This window comes from Lynx rufus, unplaced genomic scaffold (genome assembly GCF_022079265.1).
Source record: "Lynx rufus isolate CCGP_SWC_20201006 ecotype Redwood Valley unplaced genomic scaffold, mLynRuf1.p SCAF_13, whole genome shotgun sequence".
NCBI classification, from domain to species: Eukaryota; Metazoa; Chordata; class Mammalia; order Carnivora; family Felidae; genus Lynx; species Lynx rufus.
The window spans coordinates 52,504,154-52,531,407 of record NW_025814827.1 but is presented as its reverse complement, the minus strand read 5'-3'; the positions used below and the strand labels follow the sequence as shown (position 1 = coordinate 52,531,407).

Here is a 27,254-nt window from a genome sequence, read left to right as displayed (position 1 = left end):
GCCTGCTTGGGATTCTCTCTCTCTCTCTGTCGCTCTCTGTCTCTCTCGCTCTCTTGCCCTCCCTGCCTCTCTCTCTCTCTTTCTTAACTTTTTTTTTTAATGTTTTTTTTATTTATTTTTGAGACAGAGAGAGATAGAGCATGAGCATAGGAGGGGCAGAGAGAGAGGGAGACAAAGAATCTGAAGTAGGCTCCAGGCTTCAAGCTGTCAGCACAGAGCCTGACGCAGGGCTTGAACTCACAGACTGTGAGATCATGACCCGAGCTGAAGTTGGAGGCTTAACCGACTGAGCTACCCAGGCACCCCCCTCTCTCTCTTTCAAAATAAATAAATACACTTTAAAAAATGAAAAAAATATACTTTAAAAAAAATATGAGTGATTGAATTCATTTTGGAATTTACTTGGTAATTTTTTGTTATTCTCATCAGAAACTCTTTGTGTCCTGAAGTGTTTGTATATATGTATATGTGTGTGTGTGTACAGCTTTAGGTTCTTTATTTTCTTGGTGGGGGGTTGAATAATTCTGTGTTTAATATAATTAAAAAAATTGTTTTAATATGAAATTTATTGTCAAATTGGTTTGCATACAACACCCAGTGCTCATCCTAACAGGTGCCCTCCTCAATTCCCATCACCCACTTTCCCCTCCCTCCTACCCCCCATCAACCCTCAGTTTATTCTCAGTCTTTAAGAGTCTCTTATGGTTTGCCTGCCTCCCTCTCTAACTTTTTTCCCCCTTCCGCTCCCCCATGGTCTTCTGTCAAGTTTCTCAGGATCCACATAAGAGTGAAAATGTATGGTATCTGTCTTTCTCTGTATGACTTATTTCACTTAGCATAACACTCTCCAGTTCCATCCACATTGCTACAAAAGGCCATATTTCATTCTTTCTCATTGTTTATTTATTTTTGAGAGAGACAGCGAGCAGGGGAGAGGCAGAGAGAGAGGGAGACACAGGATCTGAAGCAGGCTCCAGGCTCTGAGCTGTCAGCACAGAGCCTGATGTGGGGCTCAATCTCACCCACCGTGAGATCATGATCTGAGCCGAAGTCTGACACTTAACCAACTGAGCCATCCAGGTGCCCCATTCTGTGTTTAATTTTAAAAGTTTATTAATTTTATTGTGGCCAGTCAAATTTTATGAAGTAAAGTTTTATTTTATCTTATTAAATGTTTATTTATTTTGAAAGAGAGAACATGAGCACAGGAAGGGCAGAGAGAGAAGGAGAGAGAGAATGCACTGTTAGTGCAGAGCCTGATGCAGGGCTTAAACTCACAAACCATGAGATCATGACCTGAGCAGAAATCAAGAGTTGGATGCTTAACTGGCTGAGCCACCCAGACACCCCAAGGCTAGGCATATATCTTATGTGGATGTCTAAGTAGCTATTTGAATAGTCCAAACAAGAGTTTGAGGTTGGCTTGTAAAAGATGATTGAGAGAAGTGGACAGATTTAGGATATATTTTAGAGGGAAAATTGGTGTGATTTAACTTATGGATTGGATGTGTAATGTGAGGAAAATAGGGGAAAAACTAAGGATGATTCTTAGGTTTCTGGCCTTTTGAATGGTTGTAATAATCACAAAGATGATGATTTGGGAGTGGAGGAACAAAGCAGGAGTTTTGTTTAGGATATGCCCTTTTTAGGTGCCTGTGATAACCATAAAGTTGAGGTTGAGTTCAACGACCAAGTTGAATTATCTATCAACATAGGGTTTCTCTGAAAATGATATTAAGAAATTCTCGGTCAACTATACTCAAAAAAAAAAAAAAAAAAAGATTAAAAAAAATCCCTAACCAACAACCGAAGGCACAGTTTTAAGGTATTACATGTTAATATTACAATGGTTGTTTTAAAGCAGGAAAACCAGTAGAGTATGTTAAGAAACAATACTTGTTTTAAAAAAAAATACTTGTTAGTGATTTTTTTTAGTTCATTATGAACTTTTAAGTAATATAAGTATAGTTCTTTCAACTGGTTTGTGCTTTTTAGAGATCATTAATTAATATTGGCATGTTTTTCCCTGCCTTTTTGCTCAATTTATAGTTGATTTGTGTTGAGATTTTGTAATTTGCTTTGATTCTAAACACTTTTTTTTTAAATGTTTATTTATTTTTCAGAGAGAGTGAGCAAGCATGAGAGGGGGAGGGACAGAGAGAAAGGGAGACAGAATCTGAAGCAGGCTCCAGGCTCTGAGCTGTTAGCACAGAGCCTGATGTGGGGCTCAAACTCATAAACTGCAAGATCATGACCTGAGCCAAAGTCGGGTGCTTAATGAACTGAGCTTCCCAGGTGCCTCTGCTTTGATTCTAAATTAAAAAATTAGTGATTTTATATATGAAAATGCCTAAATACTTTCTCATTGTTGAAAAAGTAAGGAGCCATAAAAAGAATTATTTTTCTGCCCATTTGTACAGCCCATGTTTTGTACTATAATTTTAGAAAGTTCATGAAGCAGGTTTTCACTCTACCTGACATAAAGTAAGCTCTTATGTGTTCTGACCATCTTTATTTTTCTCTTGGTAATAAAATTGATCACAGTTAAAATCTGAGAACCTATTTTTAGAAATTTTTTTTTTTTAAATTGTCCCCTACCCTTACTTGTTCAGAAGATTTGTCATATTTTGGAGGACACAGCAGGGAATATAGTCCCCAAATTGGCAAATACTACATTTCCACATGAAATATAGAAAAGTTACACTAAACATTTGTTTTCTGTTAATTTTTTGGTGGGCAGTTTTTGTACTGGGTAAGAAAGATGAATAATTAACATTTTTAATGTAAAGCATGTGGTAGATCAGTTCTTGTCCTTTGAATCAAGGACTGTCTGCTTCAGCATCTTATTTTTTATTCAAAAGTTCTGTTTTCTAAAGAAAAAAATAGTTTTAAAAACTGTGTTGTTGGGTGAGCCTGGGTGGTTCAGTCAGTTGAGTGTCCAACTCTTGATCTCAGCTTAGGTCATGATCTGATGGTTCGTGGGTTTGAGCACCGCTTTGGGCTCTGTGCTGATGGTGCAGATCCTGCGTGGTATTCTCTTTCTCCCTGTCTTCCCCTCCCCTGCGTGTGCATGCGCACATGTTCACATGCTTTCTGCCTCTCAAAATAAATGTTGAAAAAAAAAAGACTATGTTGTTCCCCAATAGTATTAACATTTTTATAGTCTCTTTTCATTTCTTCAGTTTACTACATATGCATAGGTAGACAGCAGCAAAAGTGCTTTAAGATTCTGATATGCTAGTCAGTCTTCTGATCTTACCTGAGAGCTAGAGGACTATCTCTTATAATGTTGCCTCAGAGCATTTCCTGCTCAGGAAGATTACAAGTGACTGTGTGACAGAGATTGCTAGTGTTGTGGACTAATAAAAACCACCTGTGTTTAATCAATGACTGGTCAATCATGGAATGCAAGAGATTTTTTTTTTTAAGCTTATTTATTTTGAAGTGAGAGTGATAGCAAAGGAGGGGCATAGAGGGAGAGGGTGGGGCTGAGATAGAGAGGGTGAAGTGGCGATAGAGAGGGAGAGAAAGAATCCCAAGCAGTCTCCACACTGTGAGAGCAGAGCACTACGAAGGGCTCAATCTCATGAACTGAGTAATGATGACCTGAGCTGAGATCAAGAGTCTGATGCTTAACAGACTAAGACATCCAGGTGCCTCTGTAAGAGATCTTCTGAAATCTTTGGTAGTATTCCTGCTGGTGGACTCCTTAAGTTAAGATCATCTAAGCAGATTAAGAGTAGAGTTGCTTTGATGTTCATACAGATAGTTTTAAAGGTAAGCACACAAAAATTTGGAGGACAAAGTAATTCCACTAAAACATTTAGAGCACACTACCTTTTGTGTTATCTGTAGTCCATTTAAAGCTTAGTTTGTGCAGAGAAGTTAGAATAATGTATTTGATTTCATGTAACTGAGATTTCTGTGAAATGTGAATCATGGTCTTTCATATTTTAAGTGTTGATAAAATATAGGGGATATTATTGGTACCTCACAAATTCTACTTTTGATAAAACTGTTTTATGCAGGTTTATATTAGCAGGCATTAGACTATTCATAGGAGGGAGGGAGAGCTAAAGTTAATTAGTTTAATATGGTTACAATGTACTGAGCTATGTGTTTATATAATTTTATTTAATTTTTGTAACATCCATATAAAGTATGTATTCTTTAGATATTATCTTTGCTTTACAAATGGGGAAATTGGACCAGAAAGATTACAAAGTTGTAAGTTTTTCCCTTGTCTGTTAAACCCCAAATCAGTACTTGTTCCCATAAAACAGGAATTGAATGATGTTCCTGGCCTTCAGGACCTTTTAATGTAAATAAGGAAATAAAATGATAGATTAGATAGCATGGGCACTGTTTGTATGAGGTTTTAGGAACATGAAAGTACCACTTAGCTATCTGAAGAGGTTAGGGAAGGTTTTACAGAGGAGTTGATGTTCGAGTTGAGTATTGAGTAGGAATTTTTTTTAACGGGGTTTCAAGATAATGCTGCTACTTTATTTAAACTGTTAACTTGATATTTTCAGCAGTGATGAAATTAGCATGTGAGAATTGTTATAGAAACAAAAGCATTGTGAGAAATACTGCCTAATACACATGCAGACACAGTATAAAACGTGCTGTATTATGTTACAGTTTTTATTTATTATTTTGTTAATATTTTGATGTGAAGAATTTAATAATTCTAGGTGTAATATGATTTTTTTTCACTACAGATGTCCTCCTCGCACTTTCTTACCAGCCCTCTGCAAAATTTTTCTTGATGAAAGTGCTCCGGACAATGTGTTAGAGGTGACAGCCCGTGCCATCACATACTACCTGGATGTATCTGCAGAATGCACCCGAAGGATTGTTGGGGTTGATGGAGCTATAAAAGCACTTTGTAATCGTTTAGTTGTGGTCGAACTTAATAACAGGACTAGCAGAGACTTAGCTGAACAATGTGTAAAGGTAAGTCTTTGTTATTTATTGGCCCATTTGAAGGTCACTTAGAGAATAAAAAATATATTTTGCTAAAAAAATTCTTTCATTATTCTTTGAGAGTGGTTGACAGCAGTGGAAATCACGGTCCTTGTGGCACTGGAGAAGATCCTGTGTGGTTTGGGGAAAGAAATCTTATCTTTGATGGAAAATTGTGGGTCACTCACTGCTCATGCGCTTCTGTGCTGGCTCTTGGGTTTCTGGTAGCCACAATCATTTTGAGATAGGTTATCCCTGTTGTTAGCCAAATGATTTTCTCTGAAAATAGTAATAACAGCAACCACAAGTAACATTAACTTTTGGAGTCAGACATTGTACTGAACACTGTACATGTGTTCATTTAAACCTTCATGACAACTTCATATGACATAGGTGCTGCTAACATCAGCATTTCTACTTTCTCAAATAATTCAAGCATACTGAAGTTGAGTAACTTCACTGGGGTTGATACAAGTGGTGGCACAGTCAAAATTTGAAGATTAGGAATATGAACATTAGGAAGTCTGGTTCTAGGGCCCATGGATTTAACTAGTTTTCTTCCTTCCTCTCCTTTTTCCTTGTTCCTTGTTCCTTGTTCTTCGTTCCTTTCCATTCCATTCCATTCCATTTAATTTGAGAGAGAGAGAGAGAAAATGAGAACCCTAATCAGCCTCCACACCCAATGCAGAGCCTGATTTGGGACTCAATCCCTCCTGGATCATGACCTGAGCTGAGTTTAAGAGTTGGATGCTTAACTGACTGAACCACGGTGCCCCTAACCATTTTGCTATACTTCCTTTAGAGTTAGCTGTTTTGTTTTCATTCCTGGTGGGACTAATTATAAACTTTGTGATTTTAAAAGCACCAGTACTGGGCTAGTGGCTTTATTAGATGTACTTAATGAACACATTTAGATTTTGTATGATTTTCTTTTTATGATTCCTGTTTCATTCTTGTTATGATTCTTGCTGCTCTAGGTCAGCAGTTTTCACACTTTCTCAGGATCACTTTATAAGCCTTACTATTGAAGGGCCCTCAAAGAGCTTTTGTTTATGTAGGTTATATATTTATATTTACTATATTAGATATTAAAACAGAAATTTAGAATATTTATCTGAAAATAACAAACTCATATGTTAACATACATTTAAAAGTTTTTTTTAATTGTTTTTTTTATTTTTTGAGAGAGACACAGAGAGCAAGCTGGGGAGGGGCAGAGAGAGAGAGAGACAGAGAGAAAGAGAGGGAGACACAGAATCCGAAGCAGGTTCCAGGATCTGAGCTGTCAGCACAGAGCCTGTTGTGGGGCTTGAACTCATAAACGGTGAGATCATGATTTGAGCCGAAGTCAGAGGCTTAACCAACTGAGCCACCCAGGTGCCCCTGTTAATGAAAATAATTATTTCTTGAACAAATAGAAAATTAGAACAGTAGCATTGTTAAGCACTTTTGTATGTCTTTGGTAGTGTCTGGCTTAATAGAAGACAGGTGGGGGGCACCTGGGTGGCTCGGTTGGTTAGGCGTCCAACTTCGGCTCAGGTCATGTTCTCACGGTTCGTGGTTCTAGTCCTGCGTCAGGCTCTGTGCTGACAGTTCAGAGCCTGGAGCCTGCTTCAGATTCTGTGTCTCCCTCTCTCTGGCCCTCCCCCGCTCATACTCTGTGTCTCTCTCAAAAATAAATAAACATTAAAAAAAAAAAAAAGACAGGTGGATCGTCATACCTACTTTGGCATTCAGTCTGTTGCTATATCACATACAGCTTCTCAAAAACTCTGCTGTATATTCCCGAGAAAGTGAGAATGAAAAAAATAATTACGGTCATGGTATTAGTATTAGGAAAAAATTTTTATTTCAAGGATTCCTAAAAATGTCTTCTTTCCACTTTGAGAGCTGCGGATGTAGGTGTTACTGTCTTGATTTTCTGCCTCTTCATCTGTAGATTTATTTCTGTCTGTAGCCTCGGAGGAAGAGGTATATGTTTTCCTGTTTAGAGCTTTTTTTCTCTTCTCAGTCTCTTGATCATGTCACTTCATGTTTCAGGTCTGTTATTTTACTCCACTGTTTATTCACAGACTCATATTTTTAAATTCTTTCTTGTCTCTTACACCCTCCTCTCCCTTTTTCTGTTTCCTTTGCAGATTATTATTACTGATTTATTCTTTAGTGGTGATATTATATAAGGTTCTTTTTTACCGTCTTAAAACTATATAAATTTGCCTAGACTGTCTTATCTATTAACATCAATACCATTCAGACATTCTTATCTGTAGGCCTGACCTCTCTTGAGTTCTAGACTCCATTTTCAAAGGCTTGTTGGACAACTCCAGCTAGATGTCTGAATTCTTGATCTTTCACTACAGATACAGTTATTTTGATAATTGTCATCAACTTCACCCAGTCACTCTAAACAGAAACCTGTACTTTATCCACTCCACACATGTAATTCATAATCAAGTGCTTTTCTGATTTATTTCCTTTTGTTTGTCTCTGTTAACTGCCTTAGTTAAGCTCTCATCCTGTCTTGAATATTCATGCTTGAATTTTTTTTTGCATTTACCTCTACACTCTTTCTGTGCTGCATTCCCAGTTATTAACTAGAAACCTGATCATATTATTTTTATGCTGAAAATATTTTTCTTGCTTGAAAAAATTTTTTTTTCTTGCTTAAAGAATAGTCTAAATTTCTGGTATGCTCATAAGATCTGTGGACTCTGTTAACTCATTACTTCTACCCAAACTCCTTAAACATCAACATAATTTAGAAATCAAAGTTGGTTTTTAATGTTTTGACCTTCCTAGAGTAAGTGTGAGGATGATGAATAATGTAATAGCAAGCATTTAATGATTTTTTTAAATGTCTAGGACCTTTATAAACTTTTGCTTAGTTACTTTAATTGCTTAGCTTGCTATATAGTCCTTAGCCTCTGAACCAATAGTGTCCAACGTGGTCGCCATATAGGACATTTCAAATGTGGCTACCCCAAACAAAGATGTGCTATAAATATAAAACGTACATGGGATTTTGAAGACTTAATACATAAAATAATGTAAGATATATCAAATTTTTTAATTTTTTAATTTTTGGGAGAGCGAAGAGGGGGAGGGGCAGAGACAGGGAGATAGAGGATCTGAAGTCAGTTCAGCTGATAGGCTGACAGCAGTGAGCCATGTGTGGGGGGCTTGAACTCATGAACCACGAGATCATGACCTGAGCTGAAGTCAGATGTTCAACCAACTGAGCAACCCAGGCGCCCTGAATCTATCAATTTTTTAACATTGATAACACTTGAAATGATGACACCTTGCATGTATTAGACTAAATTAAATATAATACTTCATTTTGCTCTACTTTTTAAAGTATGGCTACTAAGTAATTTAGAGGGTACATTATGTTTTCTGTGATGCTAGAAAATTAAAATTGGACTTACTGTATTCTTTTGTTAATTAATTGTAGGTGTTAGAACTGATATGTACTCGTGAGTCAGGAGCAGTCTTCGAGGCTGGTGGCTTAAATTGTGTGCTTACCTTCATTCGTGACAGCGGACACTTGGTTCATAAAGATACTTTGCACTCTGCCATGGCTGTGGTATCAAGACTCTGTGGCAAAATGGAACCTCAAGATTCTTCTTTAGAAATTTGTGTGGAATCTCTGTCTAGTTTATTAAAACATGAGGATCATCAGGTAAATAAATCACTGTTGTATACTTTGTATTCAAAAAGTGATTTTATAGTGTACTCTGATGAAGTAGAGGTAATTCTGTTTTCTCTTTTTCTCATTTTATATTTTTATACGGTATTCCTTTTATGTTTCGGCAGTGAAACATTTTATTTTTTATTAAAAAATTTTTTTAATGTTTATTTATTTTTGAGAGAGAAGAGCGAGGAAGTGCAGGGGAGAGGCAGAGAGAGAGGGGGACACAGAATCCAAAGCAGGCTCCGAGCTCCAACCTGTCAGTAGAGAGCCTGACACAGGACTCGAACTCACAAAACGTGAGATCATGACCAGAGCCAAAGTCAGATACTTAACCAACTGAGCCCCCAAACATTTTAAATTATAAACATGATGAGTTTATTTGTAAAATTTAAACATTTCAGAAATATATAATTTTTTAAAGCTACCTTATACTCAGTGTGATTTGATGACTCAGCACAATTTTGTTGACTTAAGTAGTTCTCATTGAAGTAAAATAACACAGCATTTAAAATCTTATATGTGTAAAATTTTTTTGAATGAGCATACTTTAGGAAATAGAACTGGACTTTTAAATGCCTTTTTACCATTCCATTTAGTTATTTTTGGTTATTCATTGGTTATTTTGGCAGAGTTGTTCATAATAATAGTATTTATTGAGCTTTCACTGCCTATCTGGATTCTTCATATATATCATCTTATTTAAGCTTGGACAGTGAATTATAAATACTATTACCCCATTTAACATATCAGGAAACAGCTCGTTAAGCGGTTAAGTAACATCCATAGGTCATAGAGTTAGCAGAACGTGGAGCCAGGATTAAAATCTAGACCTTATATCCTTTCTGTAGCTGCCTTTCTTATACTCTCAGTAATGAAATTAGCAGTACTCACCTTTAGCCCTTTTTAGGTGAATTTTATCCATATGCATATTCTTTACATCATTAGGTTTCAGATGGAGCTCTGCGGTGTTTTGCATCACTAGCAGACCGATTTACCCGTCGTGGTGTTGACCCAGCTCCATTAGCGAAGCATGGATTAACTGAGGAGCTGTTATCTCGCATGGCTGCTGCTGGTGGTACTGTATCAGGACCATCATCAGCTTGTAAACCAGGTCGCAGCACTACAGGAGCGCCTTCCACAGCTGCAGATTCCAAATTGAGTAACCAGGTGTCGACAATTGTAAGTCTGCTCTCAACACTTTGCAGAGGCTCTCCAGTAGTCACACACGTAAGAGTGTTTTTGAATCTTTGATTTTTAATCTTGCAGAAAAAGTGTTTTTGTATAATGCAAATATATTGAACTTTTCTCCCATCCCCTTTCTAGGATCTCCTGAGGTCAGAACTTCCGGATTCAATTGAAAGTGCATTGCAGGGTGATGAAAGATGTGTGCTTGATACCATGCGTTTGGTTGACCTTCTCTTGGTGCTATTATTTGAAGGACGAAAAGCTTTGCCAAAGTCTAGTGCTGGATCTACAGGCAGAATCCCAGGACTTCGCAGATTGGATAGCTCCGGGGAGCGCTCACATCGGCAGCTTATAGACTGTATTCGAAGTAAAGATACCGATGCACTTATAGATGCAATTGACACAGGAGGTCGGAAAATATTTTTTTAAATATAAAAAGAAAAATGTGTGAGATAAGGAATTATATGGGCAATTTCTAGTTTTTAGATTATGGACAGTAGTTTTAGCAGTTGAGCCAGATAATAGAATGGCCATCCACTTCTGTATCCTCTCCCCATGTATATAATTATCAGCCTGGTACATGGTAAGACCAGAGTAAATGCCTATTAAATGAGTAAATGAAATGAGTAAAGGAAACTTGTATCCTGTTGAGTTGTGTTATGTATTTAGGTTTTTTGTTTCTTATTTTATGTTTATTTTTAAGGCTTACAGCCTGGTGAATCTTCAGTGGCTTAAACATTTTAGAATATTTTTTTCTTAGCAGAATTTGTGGGTTATTTACTACTGTACAGTTTACTTAAGTGTTTAAAATTGGCTCTGGATTTCGTGGTTAGTGGTTATTAATAACAGTTTTGAAATGGTTCCCACTGTAGAGAAGTTCAGTGTGATTTTGTTAGATTTTTAAAAACTTATTTTTCTCCTTCAAACTTCCAGCCTTTGAAGTAAATTTTATGGATGATGTGGGTCAGACTCTATTAAACTGGGCCTCTGCTTTTGGAACTCAGGAAATGGTAAGCTGATAAATAAAAGCTAGTGTTTTAAATCAAAGATAGAACTGTTAATAAGGCAACTTTATGATTCTTCATAATTTTACAGGTAGAATTTCTTTGTGAAAGAGGTGCTGATGTTAATAGGGGTCAAAGGTCATCATCATTACATTATGCTGCATGTTTTGGAAGACCTCAAGTAGCAAAGGTAAAATCCAGGTTTTTAAATTATTAATTTAATATTTAACATTTACGTGGTTCCAAAATTAGAATGATATAAAAACTTTTATTCTGATAAGTCATGCTTCCATGCCATCTCCATTCACTCCATTCCCCATTGCTCATTATAAGTAAGCGTTTTTATTTTTTTAGTGTTTCGTAGCATAGATACAAACAAATATATATGCTTATTCCCTCCTTATACAAAATGTAGCATGTTACATACACTGATCTATGCTTTTTTCATTTAATAGTATATATTGAAGTCCTTTTCCTTTTAGCATTTGGGTAACTTTTTTACATGTGTATACTTACCCTATGTAGATATACCACAAATTTATTCAGCCAGTCACCTGTTGCTAAACACTTTGTCTTTTCTTTCTTACTCTTGGCACCAAGTAACCTTGTACATATTTGTGTTATTTTTGTTTATCATTAAAGCAAATAACTTATTTGCTGAAGAATCATAATATTTTTGACTCTTAGGTTAGCAAAGGACCTTGGAAAGTTCTTTTTACACTTAGGAGAGAAATTGAGGTCCAGCAAAATCAAATGATAAGGGTTGAATTGAACCAAATGTGAGACTGATCTAGGTCTCTAGAAAATTCATATTGTGAAGTAATTTGACACAGTGTAATGTCAGTCTGCTACTAAGTCAGGCACACTTGGATTCAAGTTTCAACTTATTAGTAAAAAGATTGTTAGCACTTCAGCAAAAATTTGATGTGAAGTTTTATCAATTAAATGTATGTATATTCATAGCATGATTATTGTTGTAATTAGAAAAAAAATACATGAAAAACAGTGTAGCAGTCAACACATCGTAGATGCTCAAATGATAGTTGCTGTTACTGTCTTTACACCAGCAGAAAATTTGGGATAACAACTTCACTTTCTAACCTGGGAAAGGTGTTTTCTTCAAGGCCAAATTCTGTCAATTTGAATTGGTTAGTTTTTAGAGAGATTGATGCTTCTAAGGATAATAAGAAATTTTTATTGACCTGTTTTCTTTTGACCTGTACTGTTTTGTAGTTATGAGTGGTTGAGTGGGAGAGAAAGAGCCAAATGAATTGTATCTAACCCTAACCTGTCTTGGTTATACATCAGCCTACAGTGAGCAATAGCTGCTATTACTAATAATGATATGATAGGTAGTACTGAGCACTTAACTCTGTGCTAGCCAGTGTCTTAGGTATTTAACATGTCTTATCATTTAATCTTCATAGATCCTTCTGGTTTTAATTGATTCTGTGATACACTGCCACTTTCCCTCTTCCCCCTCCATATACATTTTCACATCTCTTAAATAGGAAATGTTGTATAATTGCTGTTGACCGGATAGAAATTGCAGCATAGTTATCATTACCTGTTCATGCAACAAAAACTGTGAAATGGATTTAGTGATTTCAGTAAAGACTCCTGTCTGATAGAGGAGCGCTCAGAAATGCTGCATCATTAATGCTCTTTATGGCACAGATGATAGCATTGTTTGTAGAAATACAGATCTTGTTGATTTTGAATCAAAAAGTAATTAATTATGAAGAATTGTGCTCAGAATATGAGGAAGGTTCAGAATACCTTATAGTTCATTTATATTTTCTTTTTTATGTTTGTCCAAGTAATGTGTGAAAAAAATCTTTAAGAAAGTTCTTTCAATACATTCAAAACCCAAGCAATAGGAAAGCATGTTCCACAATTTAACTGGCATCTTTTTCTTTCTTAGTGGTAATTAATGATGTATCTAATAATCTGTGGCATCCTAGATTTGGTAAAATACTGAATTATGATTCAAACCCCAGCAGTTTGGATTTTTTAGCCAGTACTGCATACTTTCCAGATGTGTGTATGTATTCACTTATTTGTCAGATATATCACATCATGATGAAGTTTAAAAAACTGCAGCTCTGAGACTGATAAGAAAAACATGAGATGTGTTCTCTGTTGGAACTTACAGTCTGCTAGGGAGAGAGTCCAGTGACCATTAAAAATGAGTGAACAGTAGGGGCACCTGGGTGGCTCATTTGGTTAAATGTCTGACTCTTGGTTTCAGCTCAGGTCACGATCTCAGTTTGTGGGATTGAGCCCTGTGTCAGCTCCGTGCTAACAGTGTGGAGCCTGCATGAGATTCTCTCCCTCTCTCTCTGCCCCTCTCTCAATTGCACTCTCTTGTCTCTGTCTCAAAATAAACATTAAAAAAAAAAAAAAGTGAATAGGGTGAATTAGTATTTAAGACATAAATTTTGTAGTTTGTTCAAGGAGAATTGATTTAACTTGGTAATTGGTACTGCATAGGAAATGAGGAAATTACCGTGTCACAAACTTACATTAGGACCTCTGCGTTAAAAAATATTGGGAGGAGGAGTTTGACGGAGAAGATGATAGGTTCAGATGTGAATGTACTTCATTCGAGTTGTTAATAAATAACCAAGTGAAATTAATCTCTAATATTTTCAAGATATAGATAGACCACTTTTAAGGTGATATATGCAAAAAAGTAGTGATTTGAGTTGGTGCCTGCTTTAAGTAATTATGAGAATCTGAAATCCTTGGGTACAGTCTAATGATTGCAGAATTGGATATTGAAGAAATAAGGTGTCAGTTCTTATATTCAAATTAAATGCTTTACTTTTCTAGACTCTGTTACGGCATGGTGCAAACCCAGATCTGAGAGATGAAGATGGGAAGACTCCATTAGATAAAGCTCGGGAAAGGGGCCACAGTGAAGTAGTAGCTATTCTTCAGTCCCCAGGTGAGTGGCAAAATCTTTGTCTTTAAGCCATCTGCTATTACTTTTCAGCTTCACTTTTACAGACATAGCTTTTTGTATATATATTAACATTATATAAATGAGTTTTTTCTCTGAAGTCAAATAATTATGTACGTATACTTTCACGTTTGATAAACCTTTAATAGTGTGCTATTTAGTGTACTTTGAGACTGTGGGTGCGTGATTCCAGAATGACAAAATCAAAAGTTTAAGGGGCATGGGAATGTCGTAAAGAATAGTTGGGGATTATGTAGCTGAAGTACTTTGACCACATTTTCAAGTTTTCACTGAGTAGATGAATGCAGAGTCTTTATGAGATAATTTCTGGAATCAAATGGAATATCCAAAATTATTTCCTTAAGTTGAGATTCAGTTTATTGGTGTGACTAATGTTCTTTAGTATTCATGTGCTTGCTTTGGCAGCATATATACAAAAAAATTGGAACAGTAGTATTCTCACAAATACCTTTGATAGATACAGTATCTTAATTTCAATTTAATATTGTTAATTAGGGATAATTATAGTTTGAAATTGGGTACATTCATCTTAATGTTTTTTTTTTTCATTGAGAGAAAAAGTTTCCAAAAGTTTATTTATTGAATAATATCTGCAGGTGATTGGATGTGTCCAGTTAATAAAGGAGATGATAAGAAAAAGAAAGATACAAATAAAGATGAAGAAGAATGTAATGAGCCAAAAGGAGATCCAGAAATGGCACCTATATACTTGAAAAGATTATTGCCAGTGTTTGCACAGACATTTCAGCAAACTATGCTGCCTTCAATAAGGTAGTTATTCATAGTATTTGTGTTTACTAGTTAAATTATGCCATTTGTACACTATTTATTTCCTCTTCCAAAAGGATTGAACTTTATTTTAATATTGAAAAGGTATCATAAGTTAGATTGTTAGATTTCATAAGAAGTTAGGTTGGAAATTTGATTGGAGAGTTAAATCTTTTCTTCTGATGATCTGACTTAAGGAGTTTAGAAAGTGAAGAAGACTAGATTCCTAAGAGTTTTTGTAGCTCTCTGAATATCAACTCTAGAGAAATTTTGGTAAGTACAGCAAACATTTATTGAGCTTTATGGAGGCCTTTTAGGTAGAGGCAGTGTGAGATGGTTATTGGAAGAGTTACCCAAATAAATGGGACTTGGCTTTTGTTCACTGTACCCTTGCAGTTTAGTGAGGACGATGTGAGTAATAATACAGAGTAGTGAGAGATTAGACATACTATCAGAGTTCTCTGGGAATATAGATGACTTAACAGCTAATCAGGCTGTGCAAATTGGAGAAAATTTTAATGCAGAAGTGAGATTTAGGGGCACCTGAGTAGCTTAGTCAGTTGAGCACCTGACTTCAGCTCAGGTCATGATCCCGCGGTTTGTGAGTTCGAGCCCCACATTAGGCTTGCTGCTGTCAGTGCAGAGCCGGCTTCAGATCCTCTATCCTCCTCTCACTGCCCCTTCCCCATGCACTCTCTCTAAATAAATAAAACATTAAAAAAAAAAAAAGTGAGATTTAGACCTTTGGCAACAGGCAGCTGGTCATGGTGGAGCAGCCCTGGAGTAGAGGCTGTGGTGGTGTGGGGACCTTATGCAGTGGCTGCAGGGCTGATGAGAAACTGCTAAAGTTCCTGTGGAAGTAAATTAGAATTTCCTAAGAATATAATGGATGGAGAAGAGAAAACCCATGGTGCCTATGAAGGCACTGAAACCATGTATGTCAAATTGATATCTTACTTACGGTCATGAATTTATTGTAAAAAGAGAACATGCATTAACATCTGGAACAATAAAAGCCATGTTGAGAGATGAAGTCAGTTTTAGAATGAAGTCAGTTTTAGAGAGATCCCCTCACATATGCTATCAAAAGTATACATGTATTTTATGTATAAGATTCGCTATACTAACAGCTCCACAGAGATCCCTGAATTCCCAGTTGCACCTGTAATTGCACTGGAACTGCTGATAGCTGCAAACTTCCTAGATTGTTAAGTAAAATAAAGTATAATAAACTGTTAACTTTTTTCAGGATTTAATACCTGTACTTCAGCTAATTTTTTCATATATAGCATGTTGCCTGTGGGCAGTTGAACTTTTTATTTTTAAGTTTTATTTATTTTGAGATAGAGTGCACAAGTCAGGGAGGAGCAGAGAGAGGGAGAGAGGGAGAATCCCAAGCAGGCTCCACATTGTCAGCTGTCAGCTGATGTGGGGCTCACCCCACGAACTCTGAGCTTATGACCTTAGCCAAAGTCACACGCTTAACTGACTGAGCTGCCCCGGCACCCCTGTCCTCGGGTCTTTTGAATGGTCTGTTGCTTCATATCATTTAGGTCTCAGTTCAAATGTTTTGTCCACTGGTATTTATCCACCTAATTTAAATTTACCCCTAGGACACATTTCACGTAAATTATGATGTTTTGCAGTCCTCATAGAGCTTTCAGTGTCTGAAATCTTGCTCTTCTTTGACTTTTGTTTGTTTTATTGCCTTCCCTCTAAAGTAAACTCCATGAGAGCTAGCCCTGTGTACTGCTGCAAAGACAAGGAGGTATAGAATAGGGTTTGATACTTAGTAGGTAACTCAATAAATATTTAGTGCATGAGTGAGTGTGCTTTGTTAGCAGTAGCAAGTATTTTAGTATCGATGGAGTATGTTTGGATTACTGTGATATGTTTGGATAGCTCAGTGAATAATATAAAGTAGGAGCCTTTATGACCTATGGAAGGCCCCTGTGGCCCATGCTAATGAGCATGGACTTTACTCCAGAGTTAAAGAAGGGTCATTAAATACCTGTGAGGATATTTGTTACAGTTGATTTTGTGATTTATAAAGATTACACTGGCAGCCCAGTGGAGAAAAAGACTGGGGGAGAGCAAGAAGGCTATTAAACAGTTCGTTGTGAACTGTGAAGTGTATGAACTTCAAACATTTGCTTGGGGGCTGGATTGGTGGGAATAAATTCGGAAGGTTGAGAGATGGGTTGTTTGACCCAAGGGATTGATGACCAGTTTGATACGAGTGATGAGGGTAAGAAAAGGGTGAAGAATGACTTCTGAATTTTTGGCTGAATGATTGAGAATTTTATTTTGGTCATTTTAAGTTAAGGAGGTCTTTAGAACATGTAGTTTCGTAGGATCAAGTGCCTAAGAGTTGACATTAAACTGCAAGCAGCATGCTTTAAGTAGGAGAAAAGTGTCAGTAAGACAATTCACTGTGAACATGAAGTACTTGGTTTTTATTCTTCTCCAAATAGCTTACAGAGATGTAGGTGTTAGTGGGGCCACCTTTTTTTTTTTTTTAATAAAACTTAGAATTGTCTTGAGTGAGCAAGTTCATTTTTGAACAAGATAATTTGACCTGAAAATTTTAGAGGACTAGCTGTCAGTATAATAAAAGAATCCTGATACATTTGGAGTAGAATTGCTTCATGATAAGGTCATCAGAAAATTATAAAGTATGCTACCATATAAGAGGGTTCTTTTATTAGATGTTTATTTTGTCACCCTTTTAAATGTTTTAAGGTTATCTAAATGTAATTTTAGTTTAGTGCATTTGATGCCAAATTCTCCCAGGTAATAAATAGACACATTTAATTGTGGCAAGTAAGAAAGCCCAAGTTTTAGGTAAGAGCTCAGCCTCTGGAGTCAGTGCAAAGTGGGTCCAGATGCCAGCATTGCCATTTCTAGATAGGTGGCCATGAGCAAAGTACTTAACTTCTTTCATCTTAATTGATTTATCTCTAAGGTGGAGATAATTACACTAAATTCTCTTTAGGTAAAAGAAAAAAAATTAGATGTGATTAAGTGTTTAGCGTAGTGCCTAATATTTTAGAGGTATTTGAAAAAAGTTCACTTACAGAATTATTTAGCATTATTTAAAAAAATTAAAAACAAAGGGGAGTAGGTTACAACCTGATTTTTTTACCATTTCATTTTAAGATTTAAAGTTTATTTACTTATTTTGAGAGAACGTGAGCAAGAGAGGGGCAAAGAGAGAGAGATGGAGAAAGAGAGAGTCCCAAGCAGGCTCTGCACTGTTAGTGTGGAGTCCCACACGGGGCTCCATCTCACCATTGGTGAGATCACGACCTGAGCTGAAATCAAGAGTTGGATGTGCAACCAATTGAGCTGCCCAGGTGCCCCTCATTTTAAGAGTTGAATAGTTGAATACTCAGCCTGTGTACTCTAATCGTACTGTTAAAGGAGGGTCTACAACGTATGGACTTTAGCTGTTACCTGTCAATATTCTGTAATGCACAGTGTCTGCTTAGGAAATAAAAATCGTATGACAGATTAGTAAAGGCTTTTTTTTTTAATTATTATTTTTTAATGTTTATTTTTGAGAGAGAGAGAGAGACAGAGACAGTGCACAAGCAGGTGAGGGGCAGAGAGAGAGAGGGAGACACAGAATCTGAAGTAGGCTCCAGGCTCTGAGCTGTCAGCACAGAGCCTGACGTGGGGCTCAAACTCACAAACTGTGAGATTGTGACCTGAGCCAAAGTCAGATGCTTAACCAACTGAGCCACCCATGCGCCCTAGGGCTTTTAAACAGGATAGCAATATCCTTTCTTTTCTTCCTTCCTTCCTCCTTTCCTTCTGTCCTTTTTTTTAATGTTTATTTATTTTGAGAGAGAGAGAATGAGTCGGGGAAAAGGGCAGAGAGAGAATCCCAAGCAGGCTCTGCACTGTCAGCACAGAACTTGACGCAGGGTTCAATCCAACGACCTGTGAGCTCATGACCTGAGCCGAAATCAAGAGTCACGCGCTTAACTGACTGAGCCATCTAGGCACCCCGTCTTTATTTTTTTTTTAAATGGTATGTTATGAACAAACTTAGCATACCATCTATTGTAGGCATTTTCAAGAGAAGACTTTACTTTTGCATGGTGTCTGGCTTTGTAAACTACTGAAAAAAACACCATATTCAGCTATGCCTCATAGGAGGGCAGTTTTAATGGTGGTGTAGTATGGAAAAACCTGATAGTATTCTAAGATTCTTCTCTCCAGTTAATGGAGATATAATTGTATTAGTTAAAAGTGTGCAACATAATGATTTTATTTATGTATTTTTGTTATGATTAGACCTAGGACTGTACACTTTGTTTTTAAGGAAAGGCTGCATAGAATTTTGAAGAGGTTTGGTAAACAGCTTTGGAGTTAGTGTCAATAACTGGACAAAGATTGAGTTTACTTTTCAGAAATCCTTGAGGATCCAATTTTTTTTGAGAAAAAAGTAGGACTTGGTTGAATAAAAGGGGAAATTGTTCTTGGATGAAAATATTAAATATTATAAAGACACAAATTCTGCCAAAATTAATTCAGAGATTATGCAGTTTTAAAAATAACTACAGAGTTTGTTTTAGAACTTGACAGATCTTAAAGTTCATCTGGACGAATGAATGTGTGAGATTTTAATAATCTGAACAGCTAGTATAAACTTACAGTAATTAAATCTTTATGATAACTAGCATAAGAGTTTATAAATCAGTACAATAGTCTAGCCCCCCAAATTGAGCCAATAATATATAAGAATTGGATGTGTTATAATGGAGATTTCATAGATCATTTGAGAGAAGGGAGGGTTATTAAATGGCATTAGAATGTCTACTTTGTGGGGCGTCTGGGTGGCTCACTCGGTTGAGCAACTGACTCTTGATTTCAGCTCAGGTTATGATCCCAGTGTCATGGGATTGAGCCCCACATTAGGCTCCTCACTGAATGTGGAGCCTCCTTAAGATTTTCTCTCTCCTTTGCTCCTCCCCTGCTTAGTCGTATGCATTCTCTCTCCCCCTGCCCTAAATAAATAAACTTAAAAAAATAAAAGAATGTCTTTTTTGTGTTTTGACTTAAAAAAAATCAGGTTAGTTCTATACACTGTATATCTAACCAAATTCTAGGTGAATTTAAAACAAATTTTTAAAAAAACTATGGAAAAAAATATTCTTGAATGTTTATCAGAATTTGATAGGAAGAATGACTTTCAAAGCTTGTTTGTGTTAGTGCTATCATGTTAAATTTATTTAGATTGTTATTCAAATTTAGTCTATCAAAAAAAGCTACATATGAGAAACAATATTACCCAGAGCCAAAAAAGTGCCAGCAATATAAACTCATAATCCAAATAAATACTTGTTAGCGACTGTGACCAAGGGATACTGTTTTGTTTTGTTTTTTTTTTATACAAAGCACACATAGAGGTTTTTGGTAAAAACGTAAGAGCCTCTTTAACTAAATGAGCTGAAGACATAGCAAAGTGTTCAAGAAATTGACAGAAAAATATTAGGTATAATTATGGAGGTATAATTGGCTTAAAATCGTAGGATTTTTAAAGCATATATGTCTTGGTGATTTGACATATGTATACCTTGTGAAAGGATTCACATCTTGTTAACTAATACATCCATCACATCACATGTTTATCTTTTTGTGTGTGTGTGAGAATGTTTAAGTTCTGCTCTCAGCAAATTTCAGTTACGTAGCATGGTGTTATTACCTATAGTCATCATGTTTTACATTAGATCCTCACACCTCATTCATCTTAGTTTCCTCACTCTCAGTCCCTGGCAACCACTTTTCTACTCTGTCATCTCTGTGAGTTGACCCTTTTTTTTTTTTTTTTTGGATTCCACATGTGTGATAACATTCATTGTTTGTCATTCTCTGGCTTTTTTCATTTAGTATAATACCCTCAAGGTCTGTACATGTTGTTGCTTAATAGCCTTTTTAAAAATCAGTTTGCCAAGTATGGATTCAGTACTGATACACATTCAGTGCATAAGAAAGTTTTTAGACCTTTAGATCCAAGAATCCTTCCAATGAAGAAATAAAACTTTCCACAAAAATAGGGCACTTTATAATAGAAAAGCCTTGCAAGCTAAATGGTCATAATTTATATAATAGTGTTAGAGAGGAAAATTTTAGGTTCTGAATACTATTTATAGTGTATTAGTTAACAGAAGAGTTTGAGTTTAGGTTCTGTATGTATTAGCCCTGTGACCTTAGTAGACTTGCCTACCTTTCTTTGTTTCACTTATTCATCTGTAAAACTGAGCTAATAAAACCCACCTCATAGGGTTTGTTGTAGGGATTAAATGAAGTGTAGTGTTTTTAAAATATGTAAAAGGTTTTCTGCTTATAATGGCTTAGCACGATAGTGACAGATAGACAATATATAAATATTTTTATTTTACAACCAAATATAAATAACCATTAACAAAAACTGGAAAGAACTAATCCTATTAGGGCAGTTTGCCCTTCATTGACCTGCCATTTTCTGTAATGTACATGAATTTGTAATAAAATACTTTTTTTAGTTGAAGAATGTTTGGTCTTAGGAATTGCAGCCAGAGACAGTAAGGATGCACATCATGCTATAGAAATACAGCTGTGTACATGCTTTCATGGACTTTAGTAGCAATTTTGTCCCTCCATCCTTTCCTGTGCAGGTTACCCCAGAATTAATGATATCTACAGCTTGGTGCCTAGGATTTTGTTCTATGCTTAGAAAATATGTGTCAGATGAACTTTTGTCTTTTCTGTAATAGATCAGTCTCCTTTTAGTCTATTATAATTTAAAAGTGTGTGGATATATATTTATTTTATTTTAGAAGAACAGGTTCCTTGAGATTAGTTTGTGTGATTTTATGGAGTATCTATGTTCTGAGCAAAGCAGTGGATGAGAAGGAAAAGGAAGCATGCTGAATTGTTAACAGTTGGAATATTTAGGGACATGGGATTACTTGAATCTTATTTTCATTTATATGAGGCATAACTATAGTGACCATGAGTTTAAATTTGACAGAGGACAAAAGTGCTTAATTTGAGAATTGATTTCCATATAAATTACCAGATATTTTATTTTTTTTTAAATTTTTTTTTTTTTCAACGTTTATTTATTTTTGGGACAGAGAGAGACAGAGCACGAGCAGGGGAGGGGCAGAGAGAGAGGGAGACACAGAATCGGAAACAGGCTCCAGGCTCCGAGCCATCAGCCCAGAGCCCGACGCGGGGCTCGAACTCACGTACCGCGAGATCGTGACCTGGCTGAAGTCGGACGCTTAACCGACTGCGCCACCCAGGCGCCCCAAATTACCAGATATTTTAAATTAGAGCCTTGTGTTTTCGGTTATAGGGAATTTTAAGATAGTTACAACTTATTCTTTACTTGATTTTCTAAAATTACCATGACATGTTAATAGCCATGCTGTTAAATATAAAATAGAATAGCACATTTAAGAAAGTTTAGGGGCGCCTGGGTGGCGCAGTCGGTTAAGCGTCCGTCTTCAGCCAGGTCACGATCTCGCGGTCCCTGAGTTCGAGCCCCGCGTCAGGCTCTGGGCTGATGGCTCAGAGCCTGGAGCCTGCTTCCGATTCTGTGTCTCCCTCTCTCTCTGCGCCTCCCCCATTCATGCTCTGTCTCTCTCTGTCCCAAAAATAAATAAACGTTGAAAAAATTAAAAAAAAAAAAAAAAAGAAAGTTTAAAGATAATTTCAGTTGTAATGAGTTTACTGTATTAACAGAAAATTTGTGAAATTGCCTAAAAAAGTGAACATAAACTAGTGCTAGTATTATTTTTTGTATACTTTTTTTATTAAAAAAAATTTTTTTTAAATTAGTTTTATTTATTTTTGAGAAGCAGAGAGAGACAGAGTGTGTGTGGGGGAGGGACAGAGAGAGAGGGAGACACAGAATCGGAAGCAGGCTCCAGGCTCTGAGCTGTCAGCACAGAGCCTGATGTGGGGCCCAAACTCATGAACCGTGAGATCATGACCAGAGCCGAAGTTGGACACTCAACTGACTGAGCCACCCAGGCGCCCCTTTTCTGTATACTTTAAAAAATTTTTTTTAATGTTTATTTATTTGAGAGAGAGAGAGAGTGAGTGAGAGGGAGGGAGGGGCAGAGAGAGAGGGAGACACAGAATCCGAAGCAGGCTCCAGGCTCTGAGCTGTCAGCACAGAGCCTGATGCAGGGCTCAAACTTACGAACCGTGAGATCATGACCCGAGCTGAAATCAGACGCTTAACCGGCTGAGCCACCCAGGCGCCCCTATATACTTTTATTAAAGTGTACTTTTTAGCAGAATGTATAAAACTTACCATTGGATATTTTAGTTTTCGTTAATGTATAGTTGCATTTTATTTTATTTTAGCTTCTTACCCTGGCTTCCTAAAAGTCTTTTTTTTATTTATTTTTATTTTTTAAGGAAGGCAAGTCTTGCTCTCATTCGAAAAATGATTCATTTTTGCTCTGAAGCACTCTTAAAAGAAGTTTGCGATTCTGATGTTGGTCACAATTTGCCTACAGTACTAGTGGAAATCACTGCAACCGTCCTTGATCAGGAGGTGAGCTTTTTATCTTTTTTGAGACTCATGTACCTTTAATTTCCTTTAGACAATGGTCAGTAAGATAATTTAATTTTTGTTTTAAGTTCAGTAAATTGTTTTGTCTGAGAAACAACTGCATTTGTCTACTTCAGGCAACTAAACTTACTTTTATCATTTTCCCATAATTTTCTTTTTTTTTCCTCCCAGGATGATGATGATGGTCACTTGCTGGCATTGCAGATCATAAGGGATTTGGTGGATAAAGGTGGTGATATTTTTTTGGATCAGCTAGCCAGACTTGGTGTAATTAGCAAAGTGTCAACTTTGGCAGGTCCTTCCTCTGATGATGAGAATGAAGAGGAATCAAAACCAGAAAAAGTGAGTGATCTTAATTGCAGGGTTATCTGGAATAGGGTATCTTTGAGGAAATCTAGTTCTAATTTATGATGGCTTTTGGCAAAATAATGGCAGTGTGAAGTAGTGGTACTTTAAAAAACTTATTGATAAAATTTAAAACTTACAAAAAAATTGTGAGTATTGGAGTGTTCTTTATAAATTTACTAATTATTGACGTTTTGCCCTATTAACTTTGCATAGACACTATGTGTGTGTGCGTGCGTGTGTGTGTGTGTATGTGTACATTTAAGAAATATTTGAGGGGCACCTGGCTGCCTTAGTTGGTAGAACATGAGGCTGTTGATCTCAGAGTTTTGAGTTTGAATCCTACACTGGGCATGGATACATAGTGCCTCTTTTAACACCCTAAAACTTCACCAAAAAACCAGGACGTTCTCTTGTATAATCCTGGTATAGTTATCAAAATCAGGAAATTTAATATTATATAAAACTATACTTAATTCAAAGACCATATTCAAATTTGCTGTTGTCCTTAATAGCAGTTTTCCCCCCTGGTCTAGAATCGAATCCAGGAGCATGTATTACATTTAGTTATCATGTTCCTAAGAACCCAGCCTTTCTTTTTCTTTCATAGCCTTGGCATTTGTGAAGAGGACAGTCCAGTTAATCTGGACAGTGACCCTTACTTTGCGTTCATGATTCTATGTGGTTAGATTCAGGTTATGTGTTTTAAGCAGAGAAACCACAGAGGGGATTTACGTTTTTCTCAATGTATAATGTGCCTTCTCTTAGAGGCACACAGTATCTGCTTTTTTGCTGATGATGTTACTTGGATCACTTGGTTGTTTGTCTCTGTCTGGTTTCTCTATCACAGAGTTACTCTTTTTCCTTTTGTAATTAATAAGTAATTTATTTATAGGGAGACTGTGTAAATCTATGGTTACTCATTAAACGTATACCCATGAGTTAGTTTCTTTCTTTCTTTCTTTCTTTCTTTCTTTCTTTCTTTCTTTCTTTCTTTCTTTCTTTCTTCCAAGTTTATTTTTGAGAGAGAGAGAGCAGGCATGTGCAGACGGCATGCAAGCAGGGGAGGGGCAGAGAGACAAGGGAGACAGAGGATCCAAAGCTGGCTCTGTGCTGACAGCCAAGAGCCCCATGTGGGGCTTGAACTCACAAACGGTGAGATCATGACTTGAGCCAAAGTCATACACTTAACTGACTGAGTCACCCTGGTGCTCCATACCTGTGAGTTTCAGTATCCATTGATAATCTTGCCTTAGATTGCAAATTTAAAATATGCTTTATCTGTCTCTACAGATTCCAGCACTGAGACCTAACATGTAGTGAATGCTTCCTATATATTAGTGACAGAGAGGTAATATTTTTGAGAGAATGGTAGAGTATAGGTTTTTATTGTAGAATCCTGAGAGGGTGAGTGATAGAGATATTCCTAAATTACTTGAGGAACCTGAGGGATTTAACAACAAAACAAAATAAGAGGTGATACCTGGGGGCGCCTGGGTGGCCCAGTAGGTTAAGCGTCTGACTCTTGATTTCAGCCTTAGGTCATGATCTCATGGATTGTGGGTACATGCCTCACATTAGTCTCTGCGCTGACAGCCTGGCGCCTGCTTAGGATTCTCTCTCTCCCTCTCTCTCTCTGCCCCTCCCCCACTCACACACATGCTTGGGTGCTCTCTCTCTCTCTCAAAATAAATAAAGAAACTTAAAAAAATGAGGTGATATTAGTGATCCCCCCAGAATTCTTTTATCCAAGAAATAGGTTACAAATACCATATGATTTCACTTGTGTGGAATTTAAGAAAGAAAGCAAACTAGCAAAGAGTGGGTGAAATGGAGAAAGACACAAACTAAAAAACAGACTCTTAACTGTAGAGAACAAACTGATAGTGACTAGAGGGGAGAGGGATGGGGGCTGGGTGAAATAGGTGATGGGGATTAAGGAGTACACTTGTGATGAGTGCAGGGTAATGTATGAAAATGTTAAATCATTGTATTGTACACTTGAAACTAATATTACACTGTTCGTTGACTGGAATTTCAATAAAAACTTATAAAAAAGGTTATAGATCCCCAGCTTTTTGTGGAAATTAACAAGAAAATTCTAACATACAAGAATTCTAGGGACCTAGAATAGCCAAAGCAACATTGAAAAGGAATAAGTTGAAGGACATCTACCAGCAGATTTCAAGTCTTAACTGTAAAAGGTAGGTTAGCAGCGGGGTGGGGGGAATAGGTTAATGGCCCACACATACATGGTCAGTTGATTTTCAACCAAAGTGCTAAGGCAGTTCAATGAAGAAAAGATGATCTTTTCAACAAGTGATGCTTGAATAAGTGGATACGTACACACACAAAAACGAAAGTTTGACCCTTACCATGGGTACCACGTAAAAAATTGACAGAAAAAAAAGTCATAGACTGAAATGTACAGGCTAAAATTATAAAACTTTTAGAGGAAAAGGAAGAAACTCTTACTGACTTTGAGCTTGGCAGTGACTTCTTAAATAGGATGTTAAAAGATTATACCGTAGGGGCCCCTGGCTGGGTCAGTTGAAAAAGCATCTGACTCTTGATCTCAGGGTTGTGAATTCACGGCCCACCTTGGGTGTGGAGATTACTTAAAAATTAAAAAAAAAAAAAAAAAAAAAAAGGTTATACTATAAAAGAATAAAAAAAAATCAGTAAGTTTTACTTTATCACAATTCAATTTCTTTTCTTCAAGGTACATTGTTTAGAAAATGAAAAGACAACCCAGAAAATTCCCTCAAATTTTATTTGTCTGAAGAAAGTTTTTTTGAGAGAGAGCATGAGTGTAAGAGGGGCAGAAGAAGAGGGAGAGAGAATCTTAAACAGTCTCCACGCCCAGCTTGAGCAGGTCTTGGGGTTTGATCTTACTACTGTGAGATCATGAGCTGAAATCAAGAGTCAGATACTTAACTGACTGAGCCACTCACACGCCCCTGAAAACATTTTTATTTGGCCTTCTTTTTTTTTTTTTTTTTTTTTTTTTAAATTTAGTTTTTGAGAGAGAGCAATCAGGGGAGGGGCAGGGAGAGAGGGAGAGAGAGAATCTTAAGCAGACCACACTGCAAGCACAGAGCTCAGTGTGAGGCCCCGAACTCATGAAACTTGAGATCATTACCTGAGCCGAAATCAAGAGTTGGACAGTTAGCTACCTGAGCCACCCAGGTACCCCTGGCCTTCATTTTTGATGGATATTTTCAATGCCCACAAGGACTTTGGCTAATTGTTTTTCAGGCACTTTGAGAGATGTTCCCTTGTCACCTGATGTGCATGGTCTCCATTGAGAAATTTGCTCCATTTCTTGTCTTAGTTCCTTGTTATATAACATAAATCTTTTCTCACGACATCTTTTCTTACTCTGGCTGTTCTTATGATATTATCACTGATTTTTAGCAATTTGACTTTGCTGTCCTTTGCTGTGCTTGGTGCGTTTGTGTATGTGTGTACATGTGAGTGTTCATACCTGCTCAGGATTGTTTAAATTTCTTTGTGGGCTTACAGTTTTTATCAAATTTGGAAATTGTTCAGGATTTAGAATGCAACTTTCTGACCACCTTGTATGATCTCTGGGAATTAATTATTCAGCTTACAGTTTTCCGTTTGTTCTTTGCCCAACCTTATGGAGTATCCCCCTAGAAATGAGTGGTTTAGTATTTGCTAGAGACATGCTGATCACTTTGCAGAATATTTGCTAGAGAC

At 36.7% G+C, this 27,254-nt stretch overlaps 1 protein-coding gene, 1 non-coding gene and 1 pseudogene across 5 annotated transcripts in view; 2 read left to right on the top strand and 1 right to left on the bottom strand.

Annotated features, from left to right (window-relative positions):
- The window catches only part of HECTD1 (HECT domain E3 ubiquitin protein ligase 1), a 92,740-nt gene that overhangs the window by 17,187 nt on the left and 48,299 nt on the right, over window positions 1-27,254 (top strand). For all 4 annotated transcript variants that reach the window (XM_047075568.1, XM_047075567.1, XM_047075565.1 and 1 more), the window contains exons 3-12: window positions 4,725-4,959; window positions 8,423-8,650; window positions 9,608-9,889; window positions 9,986-10,256; window positions 10,781-10,857; window positions 10,943-11,041; window positions 13,687-13,801; window positions 14,434-14,608; window positions 23,030-23,168; window positions 23,358-23,528. In XM_047075568.1, the coding sequence (XP_046931524.1) occupies window positions 4,725-4,959; window positions 8,423-8,650; window positions 9,608-9,889; window positions 9,986-10,256; window positions 10,781-10,857; window positions 10,943-11,041; window positions 13,687-13,801; window positions 14,434-14,608; window positions 23,030-23,168; window positions 23,358-23,528 (1,792 nt within the window). The remainder of the gene's footprint in view (window positions 1-4,724; window positions 4,960-8,422; window positions 8,651-9,607; window positions 9,890-9,985; window positions 10,257-10,780; window positions 10,858-10,942; window positions 11,042-13,686; window positions 13,802-14,433; window positions 14,609-23,029; window positions 23,169-23,357; window positions 23,529-27,254) is intronic.
- LOC124508885 (elongin-C-like) lies at window positions 15,282-15,942 on the top strand (annotated as a pseudogene).
- LOC124509024 (small nucleolar RNA SNORA15) lies at window positions 18,622-18,759 on the bottom strand. Its single transcript, XR_006961384.1, has one exon. It is a non-coding gene; the product is annotated as a small nucleolar RNA SNORA15 (small nucleolar RNA).